At 37.2% G+C, this 22,916-nt stretch overlaps 3 protein-coding genes and 1 pseudogene across 3 annotated transcripts; 3 read left to right on the top strand and 1 right to left on the bottom strand.

The window, feature by feature from the left end:
* The first annotated feature begins 1,500 nt into the window (after positions 1-1,500).
* On the top strand, positions 1,501-8,589 carry LOC148192279 ((+)-neomenthol dehydrogenase-like). Its single transcript, XM_088098252.1, has 5 exons — positions 1,501-1,667; positions 2,173-2,419; positions 2,584-2,625; positions 7,790-7,966; positions 8,056-8,589. Exons 1-5 carry the CDS (start codon positions 1,648-1,650, stop codon positions 8,431-8,433), a joined length of 864 nt encoding a protein of 287 aa, XP_087954378.1. The 5' UTR covers positions 1,501-1,647; the 3' UTR covers positions 8,434-8,589.
* An 8,199-nt stretch (positions 8,590-16,788) lies between these two features.
* On the top strand, positions 16,789-18,683 carry LOC124838784 ((+)-neomenthol dehydrogenase-like). The gene is made up of 5 exons (XM_047314473.2): positions 16,789-16,943; positions 17,450-17,696; positions 17,860-17,901; positions 17,982-18,158; positions 18,246-18,683. The coding sequence occupies exons 1-5, from the start codon at positions 16,924-16,926 to the stop codon at positions 18,621-18,623; spliced, it is 864 nt and encodes a 287-aa protein (XP_047170429.2). The 5' UTR covers positions 16,789-16,923; the 3' UTR covers positions 18,624-18,683.
* A 552-nt stretch (positions 18,684-19,235) lies between these two features.
* Positions 19,236-20,146, top strand: LOC148192278 (protein DETOXIFICATION 51 pseudogene; annotated as a pseudogene).
* An 858-nt stretch (positions 20,147-21,004) lies between these two features.
* On the bottom strand, positions 21,005-22,903 carry LOC148192277 (sm-like protein LSM6A). Its single transcript, XM_088098253.1, has 4 exons — positions 22,744-22,903; positions 22,252-22,386; positions 21,422-21,535; positions 21,005-21,291 (listed from the first exon to the last, which is right to left on the bottom strand). The coding sequence occupies exons 2-4, from the start codon at positions 22,364-22,366 to the stop codon at positions 21,245-21,247; spliced, it is 276 nt and encodes a 91-aa protein (XP_087954379.1). The 5' UTR covers positions 22,367-22,386; positions 22,744-22,903; the 3' UTR covers positions 21,005-21,244.
* Positions 22,904-22,916: the final 13 nt, after the last annotated feature.

The raw sequence follows: 22,916 nt of genomic DNA, 5'->3' as shown, positions 1-22,916 counted from the left end.
GTTTGATTTGAGGTTTGGTTAAAAAGTTGAAGATTGCTTTTCACTTATATATTCTTTTTCAATTGAGTCACATTTTTTAAAAATTGACTAAATTAGTTTTTTTTTAATACCTTACAAAAGATATTATTATTAATGTGACATGTTAATTTTTAGTTTTCTTTATTATTATTTTTAGGACAATGATACTTTGACAACATTTTTTTGATAACATTTTAACACTGTCTACGTGTCATTCTGTGATTGGTCCAAAATTATTCCACAATCAATAATAATAATCATAAACACCAATATAGACCAATCACAGAATGACACATAAATAATATTAAAATGTTATAAGAAAAATGTTATTAAAGTATTATTATCCTTATTTTTATATATCTAGCAAAAGAATTTGTCGTTCACGTGCTAGATTTCGTGGTGGACACTTAAGAGTGTTAAGGATCATTGTCTTGTACTTATACCACTTCGCAACTCTTCGATGAAACTCGAGCTTGGGAAACTGAGAAGGTCATATCCGGTCAACGAGTTAGCCAAAAATCAATGAGAATAGCAATTTTTAGATTTTTAGATTTATAGATTTTTTTTCTTTATCACAATAATAATTACAATGATTATTTTTGTAAATGTGTAAAAAAAATTAGGAATTGACACTTGAGATGGATTGATTACCATTACTTCTTTATATGACATTAACAAAATGAACTAAATTCACCAAAATAAGAACCAAACTCATTCAAAATAGAAACTAGTGTTTAAGAAAAAAAGTAAGTTGTATGTGTTTGATGAACCCACGTCCCCACTTGCACCAATGTTCCACCACCACCAGAAAACTTTCTAGTGGTCCAAATCAAAGAAGCTACCCAAAAAACAAACAACATTAACTACAAAACAAACTCGTACACTTCATTGTATTTGTCACCTGGTTTTGGAGAAAACCACTAACATTATTAACACATCCATTCTAATATTTATTTTTAATTTTGACCCTTTTTAAATTGAGATTAAATTTATATTTTATACAAATATTATACTAATATTTTTATTAAATATTTTTAATGTAAGGTTAGAATTGATTTACCATTAGAATGAAAATAAAAAAAAATGAGAACTGATTTAAAATTTTAAGAGATTAACAATCACACAAACTATTAAATAAAAATGTGATAACATTATATTAATAGATTATAAAATAAAATTGTCAAATTTAAATATAATTTTTCTTTCTGTTGAAATAACTTTTCTTAGATTTTCCTTTTCTTGTTTTCTCTGCCACAATAATAGTAATTTTAATGATTTATTTTAATATTGTAAAATATGTAAAAAACATCACGATATTTGACCTACATCATTCATCATTAATTATTTATATAACATTAAGAAAATGACTAAATTAACAAAAATAAGAACCAATCTGAATAAAAATAGAAACTAGTATTTAAGAAGAAAAAAATTGTGTGTTTGATACACCCACGTCCCCAGTTGCACCAATGTTCCACCGCCACTACAAAACTTTGTAAGTGTCCCAGTCAACGAAGCTACAAAAAACACATCATCAACTATAAGCTGGTACACTTCATTATATTTACCACCTGGTTTTGGAGAAAACCACTAACATTATTAACACATCCATTCAGTTTCAGCATTTCTATGGCAGAGCAAAATCTAAGGTTAGTATTTCACCCCTTTAGTCCATGCTTTCTTCATGTAGACATGACCACACTATTCCTACGTACCACTCTTGTATCTTGGAATGAACACCAATTTAATTGAAGTTACTTTTAAATTCGTCTCTAAGTTCCTGAAGATGAGGGATAGATATAACAAGTTTGAATCTTTTGCTGATAAAAACTAACACCTGTCAGATCCAAAGAAAGGGTTTCCTGAAAATACAAATTTACAGTGGTATTAGATCAAAAGTTTAAAAATGTGACTTGGAAACCTAAGTTTAAGAACTTGTTTGAATTTTTTTTTTTAAATTCAGAAACTAATGCAATAGCTTCTTTCAATTTCTAGAATTAACATGATTGTTTACTTTATAATTTGAATTAAAGTCCAGTCTACAAAACCAGGAGAGAAAAATTATTTGTGCCGGTCTTATTTTTTCTAATGAGATCAAACACTATTATGAATGTTTACATGATTTGTAGAAATGTGTGTGGTTTGATGTGAAAGGTATGCTGTTGTAACTGGAGCAAATAAAGGGATAGGGTTTGAGACTGTTAAACAGTTGGCCTCAAATGGAGTGAAGGTGGTGCTCACTGCCAGAGATGAGAACAGAGGCCAAGAAGCCATTGGGAAATTGAAAGATTATGGTCTCTCTGATTTGGTGACTTTTCACCAGCTCGATGTCACTCACTCTGCTAGTATTCATTCTCTAGTAGAGTTTGTTAAGACACAGTTTGGGAAACTTGATATTTTGGTAAGACCCAGTTTCTCATTTCTTTTGCTATCAGTAAAACAGCAAAAATTAGTGAATTGTAATTTGGAAATATGATGGAATTTTGTATTGTCTTAATTGTTATTCTTTAGCTTCATATGACAAATCAATTTTTAACCATTTAAGAATAACAAATTCTTGTGCAGGTGAACAATGCAGGAATAAGTGGTATCAATCTGGATGGAATGGTGAGTATGTGTATACATACATATATATATATATACATACATACACATATGTATACATACATACATATGTATACATACATACACATATGTATACATACATACATATGTATACATACATACATATGTATACATACATACATATGTATACATACATACATATGTATACATACATACATATGTATACATACATATATATATATATATGTATATGTTGTTTAGACTCTCCTATTGTTGCCGACCGTTCGATTTCATGTTTATAACCGCTCGTTATTTTTTTGGTTAGTGTATGTTCGGTTTGTTCTGGCCATTTGTGACCGAATGTTCTCTTCTGTTTGTTCGGTTATGTATGCTCAGTCTTGTACGCTCGCTTTTGTTCTTGGCTGTGCTACTCGATCTTTGCTGTACTCGGCCTGCATTCAGCCTCTACTACTTACGATTGTTCAGTCTTTTTTTTGTCGCTTGGATTGGCTATATATTGTAGTGTGTCCTCGTTTTTCAGAATCAATTTTTCAATCACGAAATATTCAGATCATTTTTCTCTGTTTTCTCTTCTTTCTTTTCTGGGTTTTCTGTTTCTCTGTTTCACACTCGAATCCAATAATTGGCGCCCACCGTTGGGCCAGTGAATCAAGAAACTCAAGAAGCAATGGCAACCAAGTTCGACATTGAGAAGTTCAATGGTTCTAATGATTTCGGGCTGTGGAAGATCAAGATGGAGGTTATCTTGATACAGAAGGGATGCGATGAAGCGTTGAAGGGCGAGTTGAACATGGGTGCTGCGATGTCGCAAGAAGAGAAGAAAAGAATGGTTGATAAAGCAAGAAGCGCAATCATTCTGTGTCTAGGTGATAAGGCACTGAGAGAGGTTGCGAAGGAGAAGACTACGGCTGGAATCTGGGCGAAGTTGGAATCTCTGTACATGACGAGATCGCTGGGTCACAGGTTGTGTTTGAAGCAACAACTCTATTCATTCAAGATGACAGAGTCAAGAACCATAGAAGAACAGCTTGCAAAATTCAACAAGATTGTTGATGATCTGGAGAATATTGATCTGCGATTGGAAGATGAAAATAAAGCAGTTATTCTTCTGAATGCTCTTCCAAGAACCTTCGAGCATTTCAGGGATGCCCTGCTCTACGGTAAAGATCAGGTGATCACGCTAGAGGAGGTTGTGACGTCAATTCGAACCAAGGAGTTTCAAAAGCTCCAAGATTCGAAGGCAACCGAGGAGGTGGCATCTGGGCTGTTTTCAGTGGAAGGGAAATGGAAGAAGCAGGCTGGTAATGGGAAGAAGACGAAGCCAGAGGGTATGAAACATGTGAGATGTTTCAAATGCCAGAAGATGGGACATATCAAGAAGTATTGTCCAGAGAAGGGCAAAAATGTTCGGCCGTAGGAAATTGCTGATGTGGCAGAGGCTTCTGAAGGATATGAATCTGCTAGTGTTCTGGTGGCTTCGTCTGAAGATTCTCAAAGGAGCTGGGTCATGGATTCTGGCTGCAGCTATCACATGTGTCCGGTGAAGGAGTTCTTTGAGAATATGGATCAGAAGGAACATGGAAACATGCTGCTGGGAAATAATAAGGCTTGCTGAGTGCAAGGAGTGGGGTCGGTAAGGTTGAAGATGTTTGATAACCGGGAAATGATACTGTAGGATGTGAGGTATGTGTTTGAACTGAAGAGAAATTTAATTTTAATAAGTTCCTTTGATCTTGGAGGTTACACCATGAAAGTCGAGGATGGAGTGATGAGGATGTATTATGGAGATTCTGTGGTTGCCAAAGGTAGTAGGAAGAATGGCTTGTACATTCTGGAGGGATCCACAGTCATTGGTCATGTCTGGGTAGCAAGTGGGAAGATTGAGAACACCGCTCGGCTTTGGCACTTGAGGATGGGTCATATAAGTGAGAAGGATCTTGAAGAATTGGAGAAGCAGGGCTTACTTCTGGGTGATAAACTGCAGAAGCTGGATTTCTGTGACCATTTCGTCTTGGGGAAATCACACAGGATATCGTTCGGTCAAGGGAAGCACTTAACCAAACGACCATTTGAGTACGCCCATGCTGACTTATGGGGGCCTGCAAGAACTCAGACTCATGGTGGAGGAGCGTATTTCCTAAGCATAATTGATGATTTTTCAAGAAGAGTGTGGATTTACGTTCTAAAGAATAAATCTGAAACGTTTAAAAAATTCAAGGAGTGGCAAACTCAGACCGAGAACCAATTGGGGTATAGGCTAAAATGTCTGAGAACTGACAATGGTCTTGAGTTTGTTTCAGATGAATTTAATGAGTTCTGCAAGGTTAAAGGGATCAGGAGGCACAAGACTGTGGTGGGAACTCCTCAATAGAATGGTTTGGCTGAAAGGATGAACAGAACAATTATGGAGAGGGTTCGGTGCATGCTTCTTGGATCAGGGTTGTCAAAGGCTTTCTGGGGAGAGGCTGCCAATACAGCCGTATACCTGATTAACATGAGTCTGTCTTCGGCTCTCAACTATAAGACACCAATGGAAGTTTGGAGTGGACGACCGGCTGACTACTCACACTTGAGGGTGTTCGATTCTTTGGCGTTCGCTCATGTCAAAGGAGATAAGTTGGATGCCTGAGCGGTGAGAAGTGTATTCCTTGGATATGCTGAAGGAGTTAAGGGATACAGGTTATGGAGGTTAGATACTAAATCGTCCAAGCTGATAATTAGTAGGGATGCCATTTTTCACGAAACGAGAATGGCAGTGCATGCTGAAAATCCTGGATGCGAGAAGAAAACGCTCGTTGAGGTGGAGCATACTACTGATGGGGACGTTCGGTCGTTGACTGAGGAAGACCGAACGGGTGAAGGGCAAGATGAAAACGTTCGGTCATTTGAGGAAAACCGAACGGGTGAAATACGTACAGATCTTGGTGATGATACAGATGGTATATCTGGTGATGTGAGTCACTCAAGAGGAGCTGGTGATGAATTGAGGAATTATCAACTTGTCCGTGATAGGGAAAGGATAATCTCTAAGCCAACCAAACGGTTTGGAGAGACAGATTTAATTTGCTATGCCTTGAATGCTGCTGAAGATCTTGAAAGCTCGGGTCAACCGAGAAGTTACAAGGAGGCTCTTCACAGCAGCGATCGACATCTTTGGTAGGGTGCTATGGAGGAAGAGTTGAAGGCGTTGAGGAAAAATAGCACGTGGAGATTGGTGGATCTGCCAAAGGGTAAGAAGGTTGTAGGTTCAAAATGGATCTTCAAGAAAAAAGAAGCTATACCAAGAGGTGAGAAAGCAAGGTACAAAGCAAGACTTGTTGCCAAAGGCTTTACTCCGATTGAAGGTGTAGATTATCATGAGATTTTTGCTCCTGTTGTAAAGCATTGTTTGGTCAGAGTTTTAATGGCGATAGTTACTATTTGCATCTAGAACAGTTGGATGTGAGGATTGTGTTTCTGGATGGAGACCTGGAGGAAACAGTTTATATGAAGCAGCCGGAGGGATTTGCTGTGGATGATAGGGTCTGCCTGTTACAGAAGTCGCTTTATGGCTTAAAGCAAAGTCCAAGACAATGGTACAGAAAATTTGATGATTTTTTGATAAAGCTGAACTTCAAGCGGTGCAATTATGATGACTGCGTGTATACTCTGCATCGTAACAATGAGGTTCTGTATCTTCTTCTATAGTGGATGATATTCTGATTGCCAACAGTGACAGGAGCATGATTCATGAGATGAAAGCAAAGTTGGGTGGTGCTTTCGGAATGAAGGAGCTTGAAGAAGCAAGGCGGATCTTGGGCATTGACATAAAGAGAGATAAACTGAAGGGAAACTTGTTTTTATCTCAAAAGAGTTATTTGCAGAAGGGGATTTCAAGGTATCGGATGACTGAATCCAAACCGTCTGGCATACCAATCGGTCAACACTTGAAACTCACCAAAGAACAATGCTCGAAGACTGAGGCTGAAAGAAGGAAGATGGAATATGTTCCATTTTCAAGTGGGATTGGGAGCATCATGTATGGCATGGTCTGCACAAGACCTGACCTGGCGCATGGGGTAAGTGTTCTCAGTCGGTTTATGATTGATTCTGGACAAATTCACTGGGAAGCGTTGAAGTGGATGCTTAGATACATACGGGGTTCTCTTGATACTGGATTACTCTTCCATAATAACTTTCAAGGTGGAGGATATATTGAAGGTTTTGTGGATTCAGATGTTGTCGGGTGCATGGACACAAGGAAATCTCGTTCGGGATATGTGCTTACACTGTTCGGTATTGCTGTAAGCTGGAGGTCTACATTGCAATCAGTCGTTGCCCTTTCAACCACTGAAGTTGAATACTGTGCGCTCGTTGAAGGGGCAAAGGAGGCACTGTGGTTAAAAGGCTTGATTCGGGAATTGGGTATTGATCAAACGACCGTCCAGGTTCATTGTGACAGTTAGAGCGCCATACATTTGGCCAACCATCAGATCTACCATTCTAGAACAAAGCATATTGACGTCAAGCCGCATTTTGTCAAGAACATTGTGGAATTTAGTGATGTCCAAATCTGCAAAATTGCATCTGATGACAACCTTGCAGATATGGTGACTAAGCTGCTCGCTAAAGAGAAGTTTCTGAAGTTGTTGTCCAGGATTGCGATCTGTCTGTAATTTTTGTGTATCATTCGGTAATTTTGTTTCTTGTAATAGTTGAGTCTAGGTGGAGATTTGTTGTTTAGACTCTCCTATTGTTGCCGACCGTTCGGTTTCATGTTTATAACCGCTCGTTACTTTTTTGGTTAGTGTATGTTCGGTTTGTTCTGGTCGTTTGTGACCGAACGTTCTCTTCTGTTCGTTCGGTTATGTACGCTCTGTCTTGTACGCTCGCTTTTGTTCTTGGTTGTGCTGCTCGATCTTTGCTGTACTCGACCTGCATTCGGCCTCTACTTCTTACGATCGTTCAGTCTTTTTTCTGTCGCTTGGATTGGCTATATATTAAATCAATTTTTCAATCACGAAATATTCAGATCATTTCTCTCTGCGTTTTCTCTTCTTTCTTTTCTAGATTTTCTGTTTCACACTCGAATCCAACAATATATATATATATATATATATATATATATATATATATATATATATATATATTCGTCTCTGTGGAGCCTCTATTAATGTTATTTTGAGTTTCTTCAACATGAATTCAGGAGGAGGGATCAGCATTTAACTGGACGGAACACGCTCAAACTTATGAGATGGTTGAAAATTGCCTAACAACAAACTACTACGGTGCAAAGGAAGTAACTGAGGCATTTCTTCCCCTTCTGCAGTTATCGAACTCTCCAAGGATTGTGAATGTTTCCTCCCAAGCAGGATTGTTAAAGGTATAAGAATGCCTAAACACTTCATTTGAAAGATGGTTTATTTTCCCTTCTAAACGTTGGCAAAATTTTGTAATGATGTGATGTTTCAGAACATAGCAAACGAATGGGCTAAAGGGGTGCTTAATGATGCTGAAAATCTTACAGAAGAGAAAATAGACGAGGTGCTCAAAGAGTTTACCAAAGACTGCAAAGAAGATTCCTTAGAAACTAAAGGCTGGCCAACCTTCTGGTCTGCCTATATGGTCTCAAAAGCAGCCATGAATTCGTACACAAGGATTCTAGCAAAGAAGCATCAAAACATGATTATTAACAGTCTGTGTCCCGGTTATGTGAAAACAGACATCAACAAAAACTCTGGCATCTTATCAGTTGACGAAGGTGCTGCTAGTGTTGTGAGATTGGCACTTTTTCCTGATGGTTCCCCTTCTGGCCTTTTCTATATTAGGCAACAATTGTCTAACTTTTAAATTTGCATTCATGCAGTTACAATAATACAATGCAATAGAACAAAGTGCCTCTTGCTCATATGTTCTACTCTTTTCTTTATCATGTTTTACTCTTACGTGATGTGTTGAGTGGAATTGTGGAGGATTACTTACAAGTTGGACCTTTATCTTCTCACATTTTCCTGTTTGTCATCATTTTATGAGTTTTTACGGTTTAAGTTCATGAGATGAACTATTCCTTGTTTAAGAAATTTTTTATTATCAATTCCAGTAAATTGTTAAGCCTAAAATATATGGAAAAGAAATTACTTAATTGAATTTGGTTGCGCAGAATGGTCCTATATCTCACTTACATTCTTGATAATCTAATATAAAATAACTATGCCGTGTTAATCTTTCCACTGTTTTCATGTTTACTTTCAAACTTCAACCTAATAACTAGTGGTGTTTCTTTTGTTCTATATGAATATAAGTTTAGTCCAACATCTATTCACTATTACGATAACAACGAATTAGATTGGATATGAATAGTATTTATTTACGGTTTGATTCGTAAAATAAATTTAATTCGTTATCCGCTGAATATTAATTGAAAAAATATCTTGAGATTTTATAAAATTCACAAATATTTTGATTATTTAAAAAATAATATTTTGTAAATTTTTAAAATAAAATATAAATAAAATTATAAAAAAATATAAAATATAATATAAATTGAATTAAATATAAATTAAATTAAAATTTTAATTATATTTAATTTAATAAATTATAAATTAAATTTTAATTTTAATTAAATTTTAATTTTAATTAAATTAAATTTAATAAAATATAAATTAAATTTTTATATTTATTTTATTGATAATAAATACTTGTAGATACAAATAATATAATATATGTAATTATAAATACCGCATATACAAAATAATGTAATATTTGTACCCATTTTCTTTATAAATAAGTACTAAAATACATATTAACAGTAGATAATAGATATACATGGGTGCAATTATCCACCGAGAATATCGAGAGACAAAAATATTTTTGTCATACTATTTAGGTTTAATAGACTTTTTTGTTCTCACTTTTGCTCGATTATGTCAATTTGGTTCATGGTTTTAAAAAAGTGTCAACTTGGTCCTCACTTATTAAATTTTGCATCAAAATTGTCCCTTCCGTTAAATAGAAACAAACGACGTTAAGGATGGATGATCTGGCAGTATTTAATGATAACGTGTCATTACACGTTGAGGTGGATATTAAAGATATGATTTTTTTAATTGGAAAAAAATTGATTCAGAGTATTTTGATTTGTGGGAAATTAGGGCATTTTCTCAACAGAGTGGAGAAAGTGCGATGGAGAAGAGACTTCGTCCGCAGCGGAAGAATTCATTTCCTTATCCACCAAACAAAACCTCATATCTTCAAAATCCTAAATCAAAACCCTAATCCATTCCATTAAACCCTCTCTCCTCTGTGTACCTCTCTCCCTTCCACCCTCTCTGATTCCATTTTCGCCTCCGTCCAATCCTTCCATAACCTTCTAGGGTCCAACTCGAACAAAACCATGTCTCCCCTCATTGTCCTCCCTCCAAGCGTCGCCGAAGCTCCTCCCGCTACTTCGAACCTGAACCAGTTGAGGAGAAACCTGGACTTATCGCATGCCTCGAAATTCTTGCCCACATTGCTCTGTTGTGCTTTTCGCATCCAAGAAAATTGTTCCTGCTCGCTGCTCTACTTCCCGGCATTCAGGTTGAATCGCTTGCCCTGGATTGCTGAAGCTCCATGCTAGAACCCTCTACGCCTCGATCCAGTTCGTTTTGGAAGCGGAAAACCCAACGTATATGCCAGCGGAAAACCCAACCTCCATTGACGCACAAGAACAGCAAAACTGGAAACAAAAGAGGCTATTAAGCCTACTATTTACTATAGTTAAATAACTTGGATATGTATTGATATGTAAGGTTTGTTCTAACTTAAATCTATAACTGATAGATTTTCAAGAAGCATAAATGTTATATCATTTTTAAGATGATATGCAAATGACATAAATTAATGTTTGATAACTGTTTCGGTTATTTGGGGACTAAGTTACCAAATGCCTCCACAATTTGTCCTCCTGTGCACTTGCCGTCCGATCTCACTCCAAACTCTGTTGTCCACTCCTACTGTCCGGGGGGAACCTGTCAAAGATTTTCCGATGCCAAAGTCAGTACGGAACTGTTGGCGATTTTGATGAAACAGTAATAAATGCGCAGTAAATGCAACCTGGCTATCACTCACCTCTGACCTCTATTTATAGTTTTTGTTATGGGCTTGGGATTAGTGAAAAGTTAATCACGACCCAACTCCAGCCCAATAGCTCTAATCCTGATTTACCTTAATCTTTCATCTTAACTACCTGGCTTACCTGCCAGTCGGTCTTACACTAGTGCAGAATTGATCTTTAACGTCACCCCATAGACGTCCGTCCACGAAAACTCCAACGTAAATAATTGACCGGTGGCATAAATGTAAATAATTGAGTGTGGAGACGTCCGTCCTGGAGGGGGACGGACGTCTATAATATAGTAGACGACAGACCCCTCTTAACGGACGTTCAAAAGACTGACTGGTTGAACTACCCGGTCAGCCTCTTGAACGTCCGTCCTGGAGGGGGACGGACGTCTATATGTAGTAGACGTCCGTCCCCCTCCAGGACGGACGTTCAAGAGGCTGACAGGGTAGTGAACCGATCAGCCTCTTGAACGTCCGTCCTGGGGGGGACGGACGTCTACTATATATGGACGTCCGTCCCCCTCCAGGACGGACGTTCAAGAGGCTGAGGGGTTGTACTACCCTGTCTCTTGAACGTCCGTCCTGGAGGGGGACGGACGTCCATATATAATAGACGTGCGTCCCCCTCCAGGACGGACGTTCAAGAGACTGACAGGGTAGTACAACCCCTCAGTCTCTTGAACGTCCGTCCTGGAGGGGGACGGTCGTCTATTATATATGGACGTCCGTCCACCTCCAGGACGGACGTTCAAGAGACTGAGGGGTTGTACTACCTGGTCAGTCTCTTGAACGTCCGTCCTGGAGGGGGACGGACGTCCATATATAATAGACGTTCGTCCCCCTCCAGGACGGACGTTCAAGAGACTGAGGGGTTGTACTACCCTGTCAGTCTCTTGAACGTCCGTCCTGGAGGGGGACGGACGTCCATATATAATAGACGTTCGTCCCCCTCCAGGACGGACGTTCAAGAGACTGACCAGGTAGTACAACCCCTCAGTCTCTTGAACGTCCGTCCTGGAGGGGGACGGTCGTCTATTATATATGGACGTCCGTCCCCCTCCAGGACGGACGTTCAAGAGACTGAGGGGTTGTACTACCCTGTCAGTCTCTTGAACGTCCGTCCTTGAGGGGGACGGACGTCCATATATAATAGACGACCGTCCCCCTCCAGGACGGACGTTCAAGAGACTGAGGGTTGTACTACCCTGTCAGTCTCTTGAACGTCCGTCCTGGAGGGGGACGAACGTCTATTATATATGGACGTCCGTCCCCCTCTAGGACGGACGTTCAAGAGACTGACAGGTAGTACAACCCCTCAGTCTTTTGAACGTCCGTCCTGGAGGGGGACGGACGTCCATATATAATAGACGTCCGTCCCCCTCCAGGACGGACGTTCAAGAGACTGAGGGGTTGTACTACCCTGTCAGTCTCTTGAACGTCCGTCCTGGAGGGGGACGGACGTCTATTATATATGGACGTCCGTCCCCCTCCAGGACGGACGTTCAAAAGACGTTTAAAATAAAGATACACACTTCAAAACGCGAACCCGCGAGGAGTTATGCGAACCTTTCCCTCTGCGCCTTGCATTTCCAGGTTGGTTTTTATGCATTTTGGTCCATTTAATCTTACTTTTGTTCCGATTAAATTGTTCAGTGATGACATATCTTTCATTTGGACCGATTAAAAATCGTTTTCGGTGCATTTTGGTGCAGTTTGTTGCGTGTTCTTGGGCGGCGTTTTTTGGCCTACATTTTTAGGTCGTTTACTCCTCCATCTTCCTCCATTTTCATTTTGAATCTGTTCTTCAGACGTGTTGCAGTGCACAAACAAACATTCAAACCCGTAATCCTAAATAATCCTAACCCGTAATCCTAAATAACCCTAAATAAGTCGTCTAATAAAGCCCTTTCTGCAGTAGTATATAGACGTCCGAGAGGTTCACAGCGGACGTCTATATAGACATCCGGGCTGACACAGCGGACGTCCATATAGACGTCCGGCCGAACACAACGGACGTCCATATAGACGTCCGACCTGACACAACGGACGTCTACATAGACGTCACCCGAATAGACGTCCGTTGGAGGTCGAACGTTAAAAGGCCTAAAGAACGGACGTCTATGCCCGTTTCTGCACTAGTGTTAATAGGTCGTCCGAGTGATAAACCAACATTACTTCAGAATGGTGGAACGGTCGGTCAAATGACAGCGTGTGAAGTGAATCTCTACACAAACAGCCGCCCTCCCATGCTGTTAAGAGTAAGATGGGAGAAACGCTGGTGGTTGACCGAGTCTCGAAATTGCTCCTGGACCCGACCCGTCCATACAATACACAGGCCATACAGTACAATAACTAATAATAAAAAAAAGTCACACGAAACTGATAAAGAAACACTCTCGTATTAACAATGCAAGTCCATAAATGCAAAGGACCAAATCCAAAACGTTATTTTATAAAAACTAAAATTATAAATTACGCCTTTGGATAATGTTTTATTGAAGAAGAAAACTAACTGACACTTGAAGTAGAAAAGTAGTACAATTCAAAATTAAAGACAAAAGAACAAAAAACTAAAATGTTAATATATAAGGCTTAGTTACTTGTTTGATTAAAAAGTTGGTTTTTACTTATATTTTTTTTTTTCTTCAACTGAGTAACAATTTTTGAAAAATTCACTAAATTAGTTCTTTTTCGATAATATATTACAACTAATATTATTATCAATGTCAAAGTAGTTTTTTTTTGTTTTTTAGTAAAAAAGTTTATTTTTCACATGCTAGGTATCGTGGTGTGACAGGTGATATTATCAATGTTAAGAGTTATTGTCTTGTACTTAAACCTTTTTATAACTCTTTGATTATGTTCGAGCTTGGAAAGTTTGTGTACAATATGTCTTGTTCGATCAACGAGTTAACCAATAGTCAACTCATCATTTGGCCAAACTCAGATGGTATTTTTATAATATTAATCAAGCAACTGAGATGATATTTTACCATACTAACTAAAGAGTGGCTAAGATGACATTTTTACTAGAAAAACTTAATGGTCCAAATGGAACGATTTAAAGCAAAAAACCATTCTAACTAAAGCCTTAATCAAGATTAGTGGAGTTTGGGGTGTAAATAGACTCACTATAATAAAAAGTCCATTACAAAACTATAAAGAGGTCCAAAATAAAGAGGTAAGAGATAAGAGATATTAGGATAAACTTAAATTTTAGGTATTTATTAATAATTTTGTTTGAATCTTATTTTATTAGTTTGAGTATAGTAATATTTATTTTGATTTTGATAAAAATAAAATAAGTAATATTTATTTTACTTTTGTTAAAAGTAAAATAGAAATAGGTTGTTTTGATTTTTCATTTATTTAGGTATAACATTATTTTATTTTGTTGATATAAGATAGGGATAAGTAGTTTTTTATTTTAAGTTAGTTGATAATTGTTTTTAGTTTTTATTATTTGTATTTAACATAAGACTCTATTTAAACATATTTAAAGAGTGTTATAGTTCAATGAAAATAACCACATTAAAGAGTTAAATTATTTGTATAGGTCACGATTTTTTTTAACAAAGAGAGACATAAATTACATATTTATTATCCTGAAGTTGAACTAACATGACCCAGAGAACAACGAGATTGATCAACATATCAAAATAATTAGTCAATTTCATATATCTTATTTTGCTTCAAACACATATCATAGTATTTGAGTAATGATGAAAAAGTTTTGTTTAAATACTAATTTGGTTTCAATTTTTGTTGAGATTGTTCAATTTGATCCTAATATTTTTTTTTCAATTAGGTCTTAATTTTTGTGAGTTTTGTTTAATCTAGTCCTTTTTGTTAACATCGTATAAATAATTAATTGATAATGAAAAATGTATGTTATATGTCAGTTGTTTTTTTAAGGCTTAATATCTTCTTTGGTCTCCACTTTCGTTGGACAATGTCAATTCAGTCCTCATTTTTAAAAGTGTTTGAAATATGTCCACAGTTAGTAAAATTTGGGTCTAATTTGTTCCTTCCGTTAAGTATAACCAAACGAAGTTAGTGCATTGATGATCTGGCACCAGTTATGGCAACGTGTCAATATATTGTTTTATACGGTGCTGACCTGTTAATAAAACACCATATTGAGGTTTTTTAAAGTTAGGGTTTTTATATTAGGAGAAAAATTCCCAGTACATCAAGAGGAAATGCCTTAGGGGATATTTCTGGAATGACATTAAGCAAATGCTTGGAAGATCAAATTCAATGAATGGTAATCATTCAGTTTCCAAGAAGAAGCTTATGTCAAGCGGTGAGATTAGGCATACACGGCTTCAAGAATTCCTTAGATTGAGTGACACAGTAAGGCTAACGTTAAAAGCATCAACTGTGAAGCTATCTTCTTACCGGGCATGGCCAAATATGCATGACAGTAGGTTTGCGCTTTACAAGTTGCCATTGCGAGTTCCTAGAGATGACCAAGAATATGCTGGTTTATGGGAGGAACTTTTGGTTGGCCTCCTGGAAAACCTTCTGAAGACAAACCTGGAAAGGCTTTGTTCTTTCTCCTGCTCTCTTATGAGGAGTTCCAGGGACAACAACTTCTCATTGCAACCAAGATTTTGGAAGGCACACTATGTTTTGCATCCTAATGGTTCAGCAATGTTCATAGCAAATATCAATGAACCTTCGTCCGAACCCTTTCCCTGGGATACCGATGCAGATTTGGTTCCTGTGAATGTCGACCATGTCGTGACCCATACTTCACTATCTGCATTGTTTGTCGCGCCAATAGCGACACCTACGGGTTCAACTCATCCTCCCAGAACAAACCAGTCCTCTGCTTCCGCTACCGCTCCCAATCCACACTTACCCCAACATGGATTGACAAATACAAACCGAACAAAATGGCTTTTTATGCTGCCGCTACCCATAACTTCGACCCCAAGCGGAAAATCAGGAACGGCGGGTTTGAGTCCGTCTACCTTGCGCAGCTTTGTGATGGTCGCCTTGCGGCGGTGAAGTACCTCCCCCGCAACCACTCCTCCATCCTGTTCTCTACCAAGTCCTTCTGTAACGAGATCTTCATCCTCTCCTCGAACCACCACGCGAACCTAGTGAAGCTCCACGGTTACTGTAGCGACTTGAGGGGAAGGAGAGGAAGAAGACCCACCCTGTCTATGCCCTAAATCACATTTTCCCCAAATTAAAAAACCCTAAAAAACTATATCTTTTTTCATCAATGCACTAACTCTGTTTGGTTATACTTAACGGAAGGGACAAATTAGACTCAAATTTTACTAACTGGGAACATATTTCAAACACTTTTAAAAATAAGGATTGAATTGACATTGTCCAACGAAAGTGGGAACCAAAAAGGGTATTAAGCCTTTTTTTAATTATTTTAACTTTAACAAATGTTCGTGTTAATCGAGTAGCGTGCCATGTGATTGTAAGAGTGTCACATGTTAGTGTAGTGTCATGTTTTAGTGTTTTATATTCAATTTGATCCATATATTCGTTAATTTCATACGATTGAGTTATTTTTTTTAAAATAGAACAATTTTGACCCTTTTTAAATTGAGATTAAATTTATTTTTTATATAAATGTTATACTAATATTTTTATTAAATATTTCTAATGTAAGATTAGAATTGATTTACCATTAGAATGAAAATAAAAAAAAATGACAACTGTTGATTTAAAATTTTAAGAGATTAACAATCACACAAACTTTTAAATAAAAATGTGATACAACATTATATTAATAGATTATAAAATAAAATTGTCAAATTTAAATATAATTTTTCTTTTTGTTGAAATAACTTTTTTTTAGATTTTCCTTTTCTTGTTTTCTCTGTCACAATAATAATAATTTTAATGATTTATTTTAATATCATAAAATATGTAAAAAACATCACGATATTTGACCTACATTATTCATCATTAATTATTTATATAACATTAACAAATGACTAAATTAACAAAAATAAGAACCAAACTCAATAAAAATAGAAACTAGTATTTAAGAAGAAAAAAATTGTGTGTTTGATACACCCACGTCCCCACTTGCACCAATGTTCCACCGCCACTACAAAACTTTGTAAGTGTCCCAGTCAACGAAGCTACCAAAAAAAACATCATCGACTATAAAATAAGCTGGTACACTTCATTATATTTGCCACCTGGTTTTGGGGAAAACCACTAACATTATTAACACATCCATTCAGTTTCAGCATTTCTATGGCAGAGCAAAATCTAAGGTTAGTATTTCACCCCTTTAGTCCATGCTTTCTTCATGTAGACATGACCACACTATTCCTACGTACCACTCTTGTATCTTGGAATGAACACCAATTTAATTGAAGTTACTTTTAAATTCGTCTCTAAGTTCCTGAAGATGAGGGATAGATATAACAAGTTTGAATCTTTTGCTGATAAAAACTAACACCTGTCAGATCCAAAGAAAGGGTTTCCTGAAAATACAAATTTACAGTGGTATTAGATCAAAAGTTAAAAAATGTGACTTGGAAACCTAAGTTTAAGAACTTGTTTGAATTTTTTTTTTTTAAATTCAGAAACTAATGCAATAGCTTCTTTCAATTTCTAGAATTAACATGATTGTTTACTTTATAGTTTGAATTAAAGTCCAGTCTACAAAACCAGGAGAGAAAAATTATTTGTGCCCGTCTTATTTTTTCTAATGAGATCAAACACTATTATGAATGTTTACATGATTTGTAGAAATGTGTGTGGTTTGATGTGAAAGGTATGCTGTTGTAACTGGAGCAAATAAAGGGATAGGGTTTGAGACTGTTAAACAGTTGGCCTCAAATGGAGTGAAGGTGGTGCTCACTGCCAGAGATGAGAACAGAGGTCAAGAAGCCATTGGGAAATTGAAAGATTATGGTCTCTCTGATTTGGTGACTTTTCACCAGCTCGATGTCACTCACTCTGCTAGTATTCATTCTCTAGTAGAATTTGTTAAGACACAGTTTGGGAAACTTGATATTTTGGTAAGACCCAGTTTCTCATTTCTTTTGCTATCAGTAAAACAGCAAATTAGTGAATTGTAATTTGAAAATATGATGGAATGTGGTATTTGTCTTAATTGTTATTGTTTAGCTTCATATGACAACTCAATTTTTAACCATTTAAGAATAACAAATTTTTGTGTAGGTGAACAATGCAGGAATAAATGGTGTCAATCTGGATGAAGTGGTGAGTGTGTATATGTATGTATATTTGTCTCTGTGGAGCCTCTGTTAATGTTTTTTGGAGTTTCTTCAACATGAATTCAGGAGGAGGGATCAGCATTTAACTGGGGGGAACTCACTCAAACTTATGAGATGGTTGAAAAGTGCCTAACAACAAACTACTATGGTGCAAAGCAAGTAACTGAGGCATTTCTTCCCCTTCTGCAATTATCCAACTCTCCAAGGATTGTGAATGTTTCCTCCCAATCGGGATTGTTAAAGGTATAAGAATGCCTAAACAATTCATTTGAAAGATGGTTTACTTTCCCTTCTAAACGTTGGCAAAATTTTGTTATGATGATGTTTCAGAACATAGCAAACGAATGGGCTAAAGGGGTGCTTAATGATGCTGAAAATCTTACAGAAGAGAAAATAGACGAGGTGCTCAGAGAGTTTATCAAAGACTTCAAAGAAGATTCCTTAGAAACTAAAGGCTGGCCAACCTTGGTATCTGCCTATATTGTCTCAAAAGCAGCCATGAATTCATACACAAGGATTCTAGCAAAGAAGCATCAAAACATGATTATTAACAGTCTGTGCCCGGGTTTTGTGAAAACAGACATCAACAAAAACTCTGGCATCTTATCAGTTGATGAAGGTGCTGCTAGTGTTGTGAGATTGGCACTTTTTCCTGATGGTTCCCCTTCTGGCCTTTTCTATGTTAGGCAAGAATTGTCCAACTTTTAAATTTGCATTCATGCAGTTACAATAATACAATGCAATTGAATAAAGGGCCTCTTGCTCATATGTTCTACTCTTTTCTTTGTCATGTTTTACTCTTACGTGATGTGTTGAGTGGAACTGTGGAGGATTACTTGCAAGTTGGTCATTTAATATGTTCTACTCTTTTCTTTGTCGTGTTTCATCCTATTTACTATAGTTAAGTAACTTGCATATGTATTAATATGTAGGGTTTGTTATAACTTAAATCTATAACTGATAGATTTTCAATAAGCATAAATGTTATATCATTTTTAAGATTATATGCAAATGACATAAATTAGTGTTTGATAACTAATAATAAAAATAGTTACACGAAAGTGATAAAGAAAAACTCTCCTATTAACAAATTACTGATTTGACAATAAATATACGCAAGTCCATAAATGCAAAGGACCAAATCCAAAATGTTATTTTATAAAAACTGAAAGGGAGTTACTCCCTCCACCACCACATACTGTGCGATGCACCTCCACGTTCTTTTTTTGCCCTTGTCGTGAATATAAACGGATGTTAACTTCCGATTCATTCAAAGCCAAACGGATGTGCACATCCGTTGAAGCCTGGTCTGGGCGCTGACGGATATTAAGAGACCTGAAACTGGCGGCGGGATCCTTAGGAATAGCCTTTGCCAACATCACATGTTATTCGGTCGGTGCTATCGAGTCCTTCGACGCAAACTGCTGTGTAATGTTTCTGCTACTCTGCTCTATCCCAATATCGTTCCTCTTGCTCAATATCTCAAACATCCTTCTACCTTTGCACCAGGACCCTAACATCACCCGCATGGCACACACCTACCTCATCTTTTCCCTCCCCGACCTCCCCACCCACTCCTTTCTTCATCCAATCCGCATTTACCTTCGCGCGCAGGGCGTCACCCACCCGTCACCTTAGCGTCCCTGGCTGGAACCCTCCTCCACTTCCCCTACAACTACCTTCTCATCATGCGACTCTGCCGCGGCCTCGCCGGCGTCGCGGCAGCTTCCGCTGCCTCCAGCCTCTCCATCCTCTTCTTCCTCGCCACGCACGTGTGCCTCACAGGCCTCCGCTGCGCCGCGCTGACCCGAGACTGTCTCTCCGGGTTGAAGCCGCTGCTCCGGCTCGCCGCGCCGAGCTGTGTCTCCGTTTTCCTGGAGTGGCGGTGGTACGAGATCATGATAGTTTTGTGTGAGCTTTTGGCACTTCAACCGTTGCTTCCATGGGTATACTCATTCAAACAACTTCCTTTATTTACGTTTTTCCCTCTTCGTTGTGTTTTGCAGTTTTCACTCGTTCGGAACAAACGCATTTGGAGAGAGAGTGAAAATGAGAGTTGGGGGTGAGAGTTGGGGGGCTACTGTGAGAGTTAAAGTGAAAAAGGATAGTTTTGTAATTAAAAAAAAAATTGGAGAGGTGGAGGGAAGAATTGGGGTGGTGGAGGAAGTAGCTCTCAAACTGAAATTATAAGTTTTAAATTTTTGAGGGAGAAAATTTAAAGAATTTTCTTACATAGAAATCAGAACGAAATTACGCCCATTTATGCATTTTGAATAATGTTTTATTGAAGAAAAAAATTAACGGGCATTTGAAGTAGTTAAAGTAGTACGATTCAAAATTAAAGACAAAAATACAAAAAAACTAAAATGTTAGTATATACTAACATATACTAAGGCACGTATCCCAAACTAACAAGCTATCAGTTGAATGGGCGACGTTGTAAAGAAAAGAACAAAAGGAGAAAATTCCCAAGTGAATTCGATATTACATGTCCCCTCATTGAATTCTTGTTTTCATTTTCCACGAATTTTTAGGAGGAAGATAGCATTATTTATTACATCATGCGAATCTGAGTTAGATTTAGAAAAACATTTCAAATTAGAAGTCGACCATGAATGTTCTTAGCCGTATTTTCTTTAGCATTGAAAAAGAAAACAGTAAATAAGCTAAGGAAGAAACAGACCCAAAAGTCCCTTCACGATATATACTAAAGCATTTTCTTTCTCAATTTCTAACCTTCCAAATGTATCACTGTATTTATTTTTAATACTATCAAATTTCAATTGGTTAAACAAAACGACAAAACCTCAAACTTATTCATCAGAGTTTATGCTAATCAAATCAAACCAGACAATCACTGTCAATAACCGCCCTTTTGCATCTACATCCATTGCTCGATGAATATAATCATTACAGTATGAGGGCCCAAACTTAGTGATTATATACCACATGGTGGAGGATGGTTAACTTTAGAGTTCAGACCACATTGACAGTTGGAACAAGTTGAGCCATCCAACCAAGTCATGAACTCCCCAAATAAGATTTAAACAGGCATAATATATAACATAGTAACATGTCATTTAAAAAACTAAAAGAAAAATCAAAGCGATAGAAGTTTCTATTACAATTTTGAATTTTCAAAGTAGGTTAAAAAGTCTACCAAAATGTGTCAACATGCATTTTACAAACTGACCATACTGCTTTGCCTTACATATATATATAACCAGGGCAAATCGTCTACAATAGGCAAGAGTTGCAACATAAAGGCAGTCTCTAAAAAATCATACGCGTCTTCCAAACATTAAAAAACATCAACAATCCTATACATTCTACGCCCCCTCTGCTAGAGTCCTCTTTGAGGTACTGATGTATAGAACTGCATCAAATAAAATAAATTTTCCAATTATTTACTCAGTCAAATATCTATTGTGTATAATAAACAAAATCTCAATTTTCCATAAATATGTGTGTATGTGTTTATAACATTGCATTTCAAATATTAGTACCATTATTTCCTCGGATGAAAGCGTCACCATACTTGTTCTTCAGTTGTCCATTGACATATTCCTCTGTCTGCTCCATTGCAATATTCATATAGCCATCTAGACAAGCAAGTATACCTGCGAGATTTAGCCAAAAAGAGTGAGCCTACTTCATGCATACACAGAAGCATAACATAACAGATACAAACTATACAGTGGGGATGAGACCAATAGGCAAATTCACAATGTAAATCCATTAGCAATCAATTCCTTTTCAAGTACTCTCAGAAACGTATCATAAAGTCATAAACTATGATCTTCAATCGTGAGTGAAAAACGTGTCTATATGAAAAGAAGTACCCAGCGTTTGATATATATAAAAAAATAATTACATTCTATTCTTATTACTCCACGTATCCAACAATTTTGGGCAGGGGCCAAACATAGGTTGCCCAGAAGCCTAAATCAATATCTGAGATCAAAATATAACAATAATTACCATTAGACTAAATAAAGAAGTTTCCTTCTCATCCAATCAACCAAATCATCAGGTTTTCTCTCAACAAAGCAGAAAAAGTTGTGACAAGAAAATATGGACCACGCATTAACATATCAATAAATCATATCCAACCAAGATATACCCATTAATTCACCAATATTCTAAAGAATCATCAGACAACGGACTTGCACAAGCACACAAACCCATACATACCCAATATAAAAACATGACAGAAAATAAACCAAAACATGTCGGCACTGACAGTCTCTAACTTTTATCAACATTTGGCAAACAATCTTGATCTGCGTATCTAGGGTAGGGAAGACGAAAAAAAGTAGTAAATGAAGAGAGAAACCTCGGTAATCAACACCAGAATTGAGCTTGACGACAACCGGCCTTCCACGAATGGATTTGAGGAAATCAGCAGGGGTTTTTGTGGTTCCGGATCCTCCTTTCTCTGTTCCACTCATTTTATCTTAAGTACAAAAACCTGCCAAGGAAAATAGAATAACTTCAATCAATTCCACACCCAGGCACCGGATAAGGCAATCAAGCTGCCTCCTCACTGAAACATTTTCACAAACACCTTACGGGGAGTTAACAGAATAAAACAAAAAATATGGAGTGAGCTGGTAAGTCTCTCTCGAAATTCCAATCGACCCTCTCTAATTCGGTCTCGAATTAAAGCTCAGGAATTTGACCTCAACCAGGTTCATGAAAAGGCTACGTAATCGAGACTCACAAAAATAATACAATATACAAGAAAAGTAAAGAAAAGAAACAGAAAGAAAGAACAGTGTTGTGACAGTGAGAGTGAAAATTTGAAGAATGGTTTAGAAGGGCGTACCTGAGATGAGTGAATTGTCTTCAGACAGCGATCCACTCTCTCTTCTCTTCCTCAGATGCTTCTGAAAACAGAGATATGGCAAAATAAGAAGACACAAGTAACGTGAAAAAGCCCAAAAACAAAACCCTAGGGTTTCAAAATCAACCAATCTAGTTATGTAACGCTCCTCCCAA

The sequence above is a fragment of the Vigna umbellata genome, chromosome 9 (genome assembly GCF_029865625.1).
Source record: "Vigna umbellata cultivar VRB3 chromosome 9, Vumbellata_1.0, whole genome shotgun sequence".
Lineage (NCBI taxonomy): Eukaryota > Viridiplantae > Streptophyta > Magnoliopsida > Fabales > Fabaceae > Vigna > Vigna umbellata.
The sequence above is the reverse complement of the archived record's forward strand: the minus strand, read 5'-3'. Positions and strand labels throughout refer to the sequence as shown.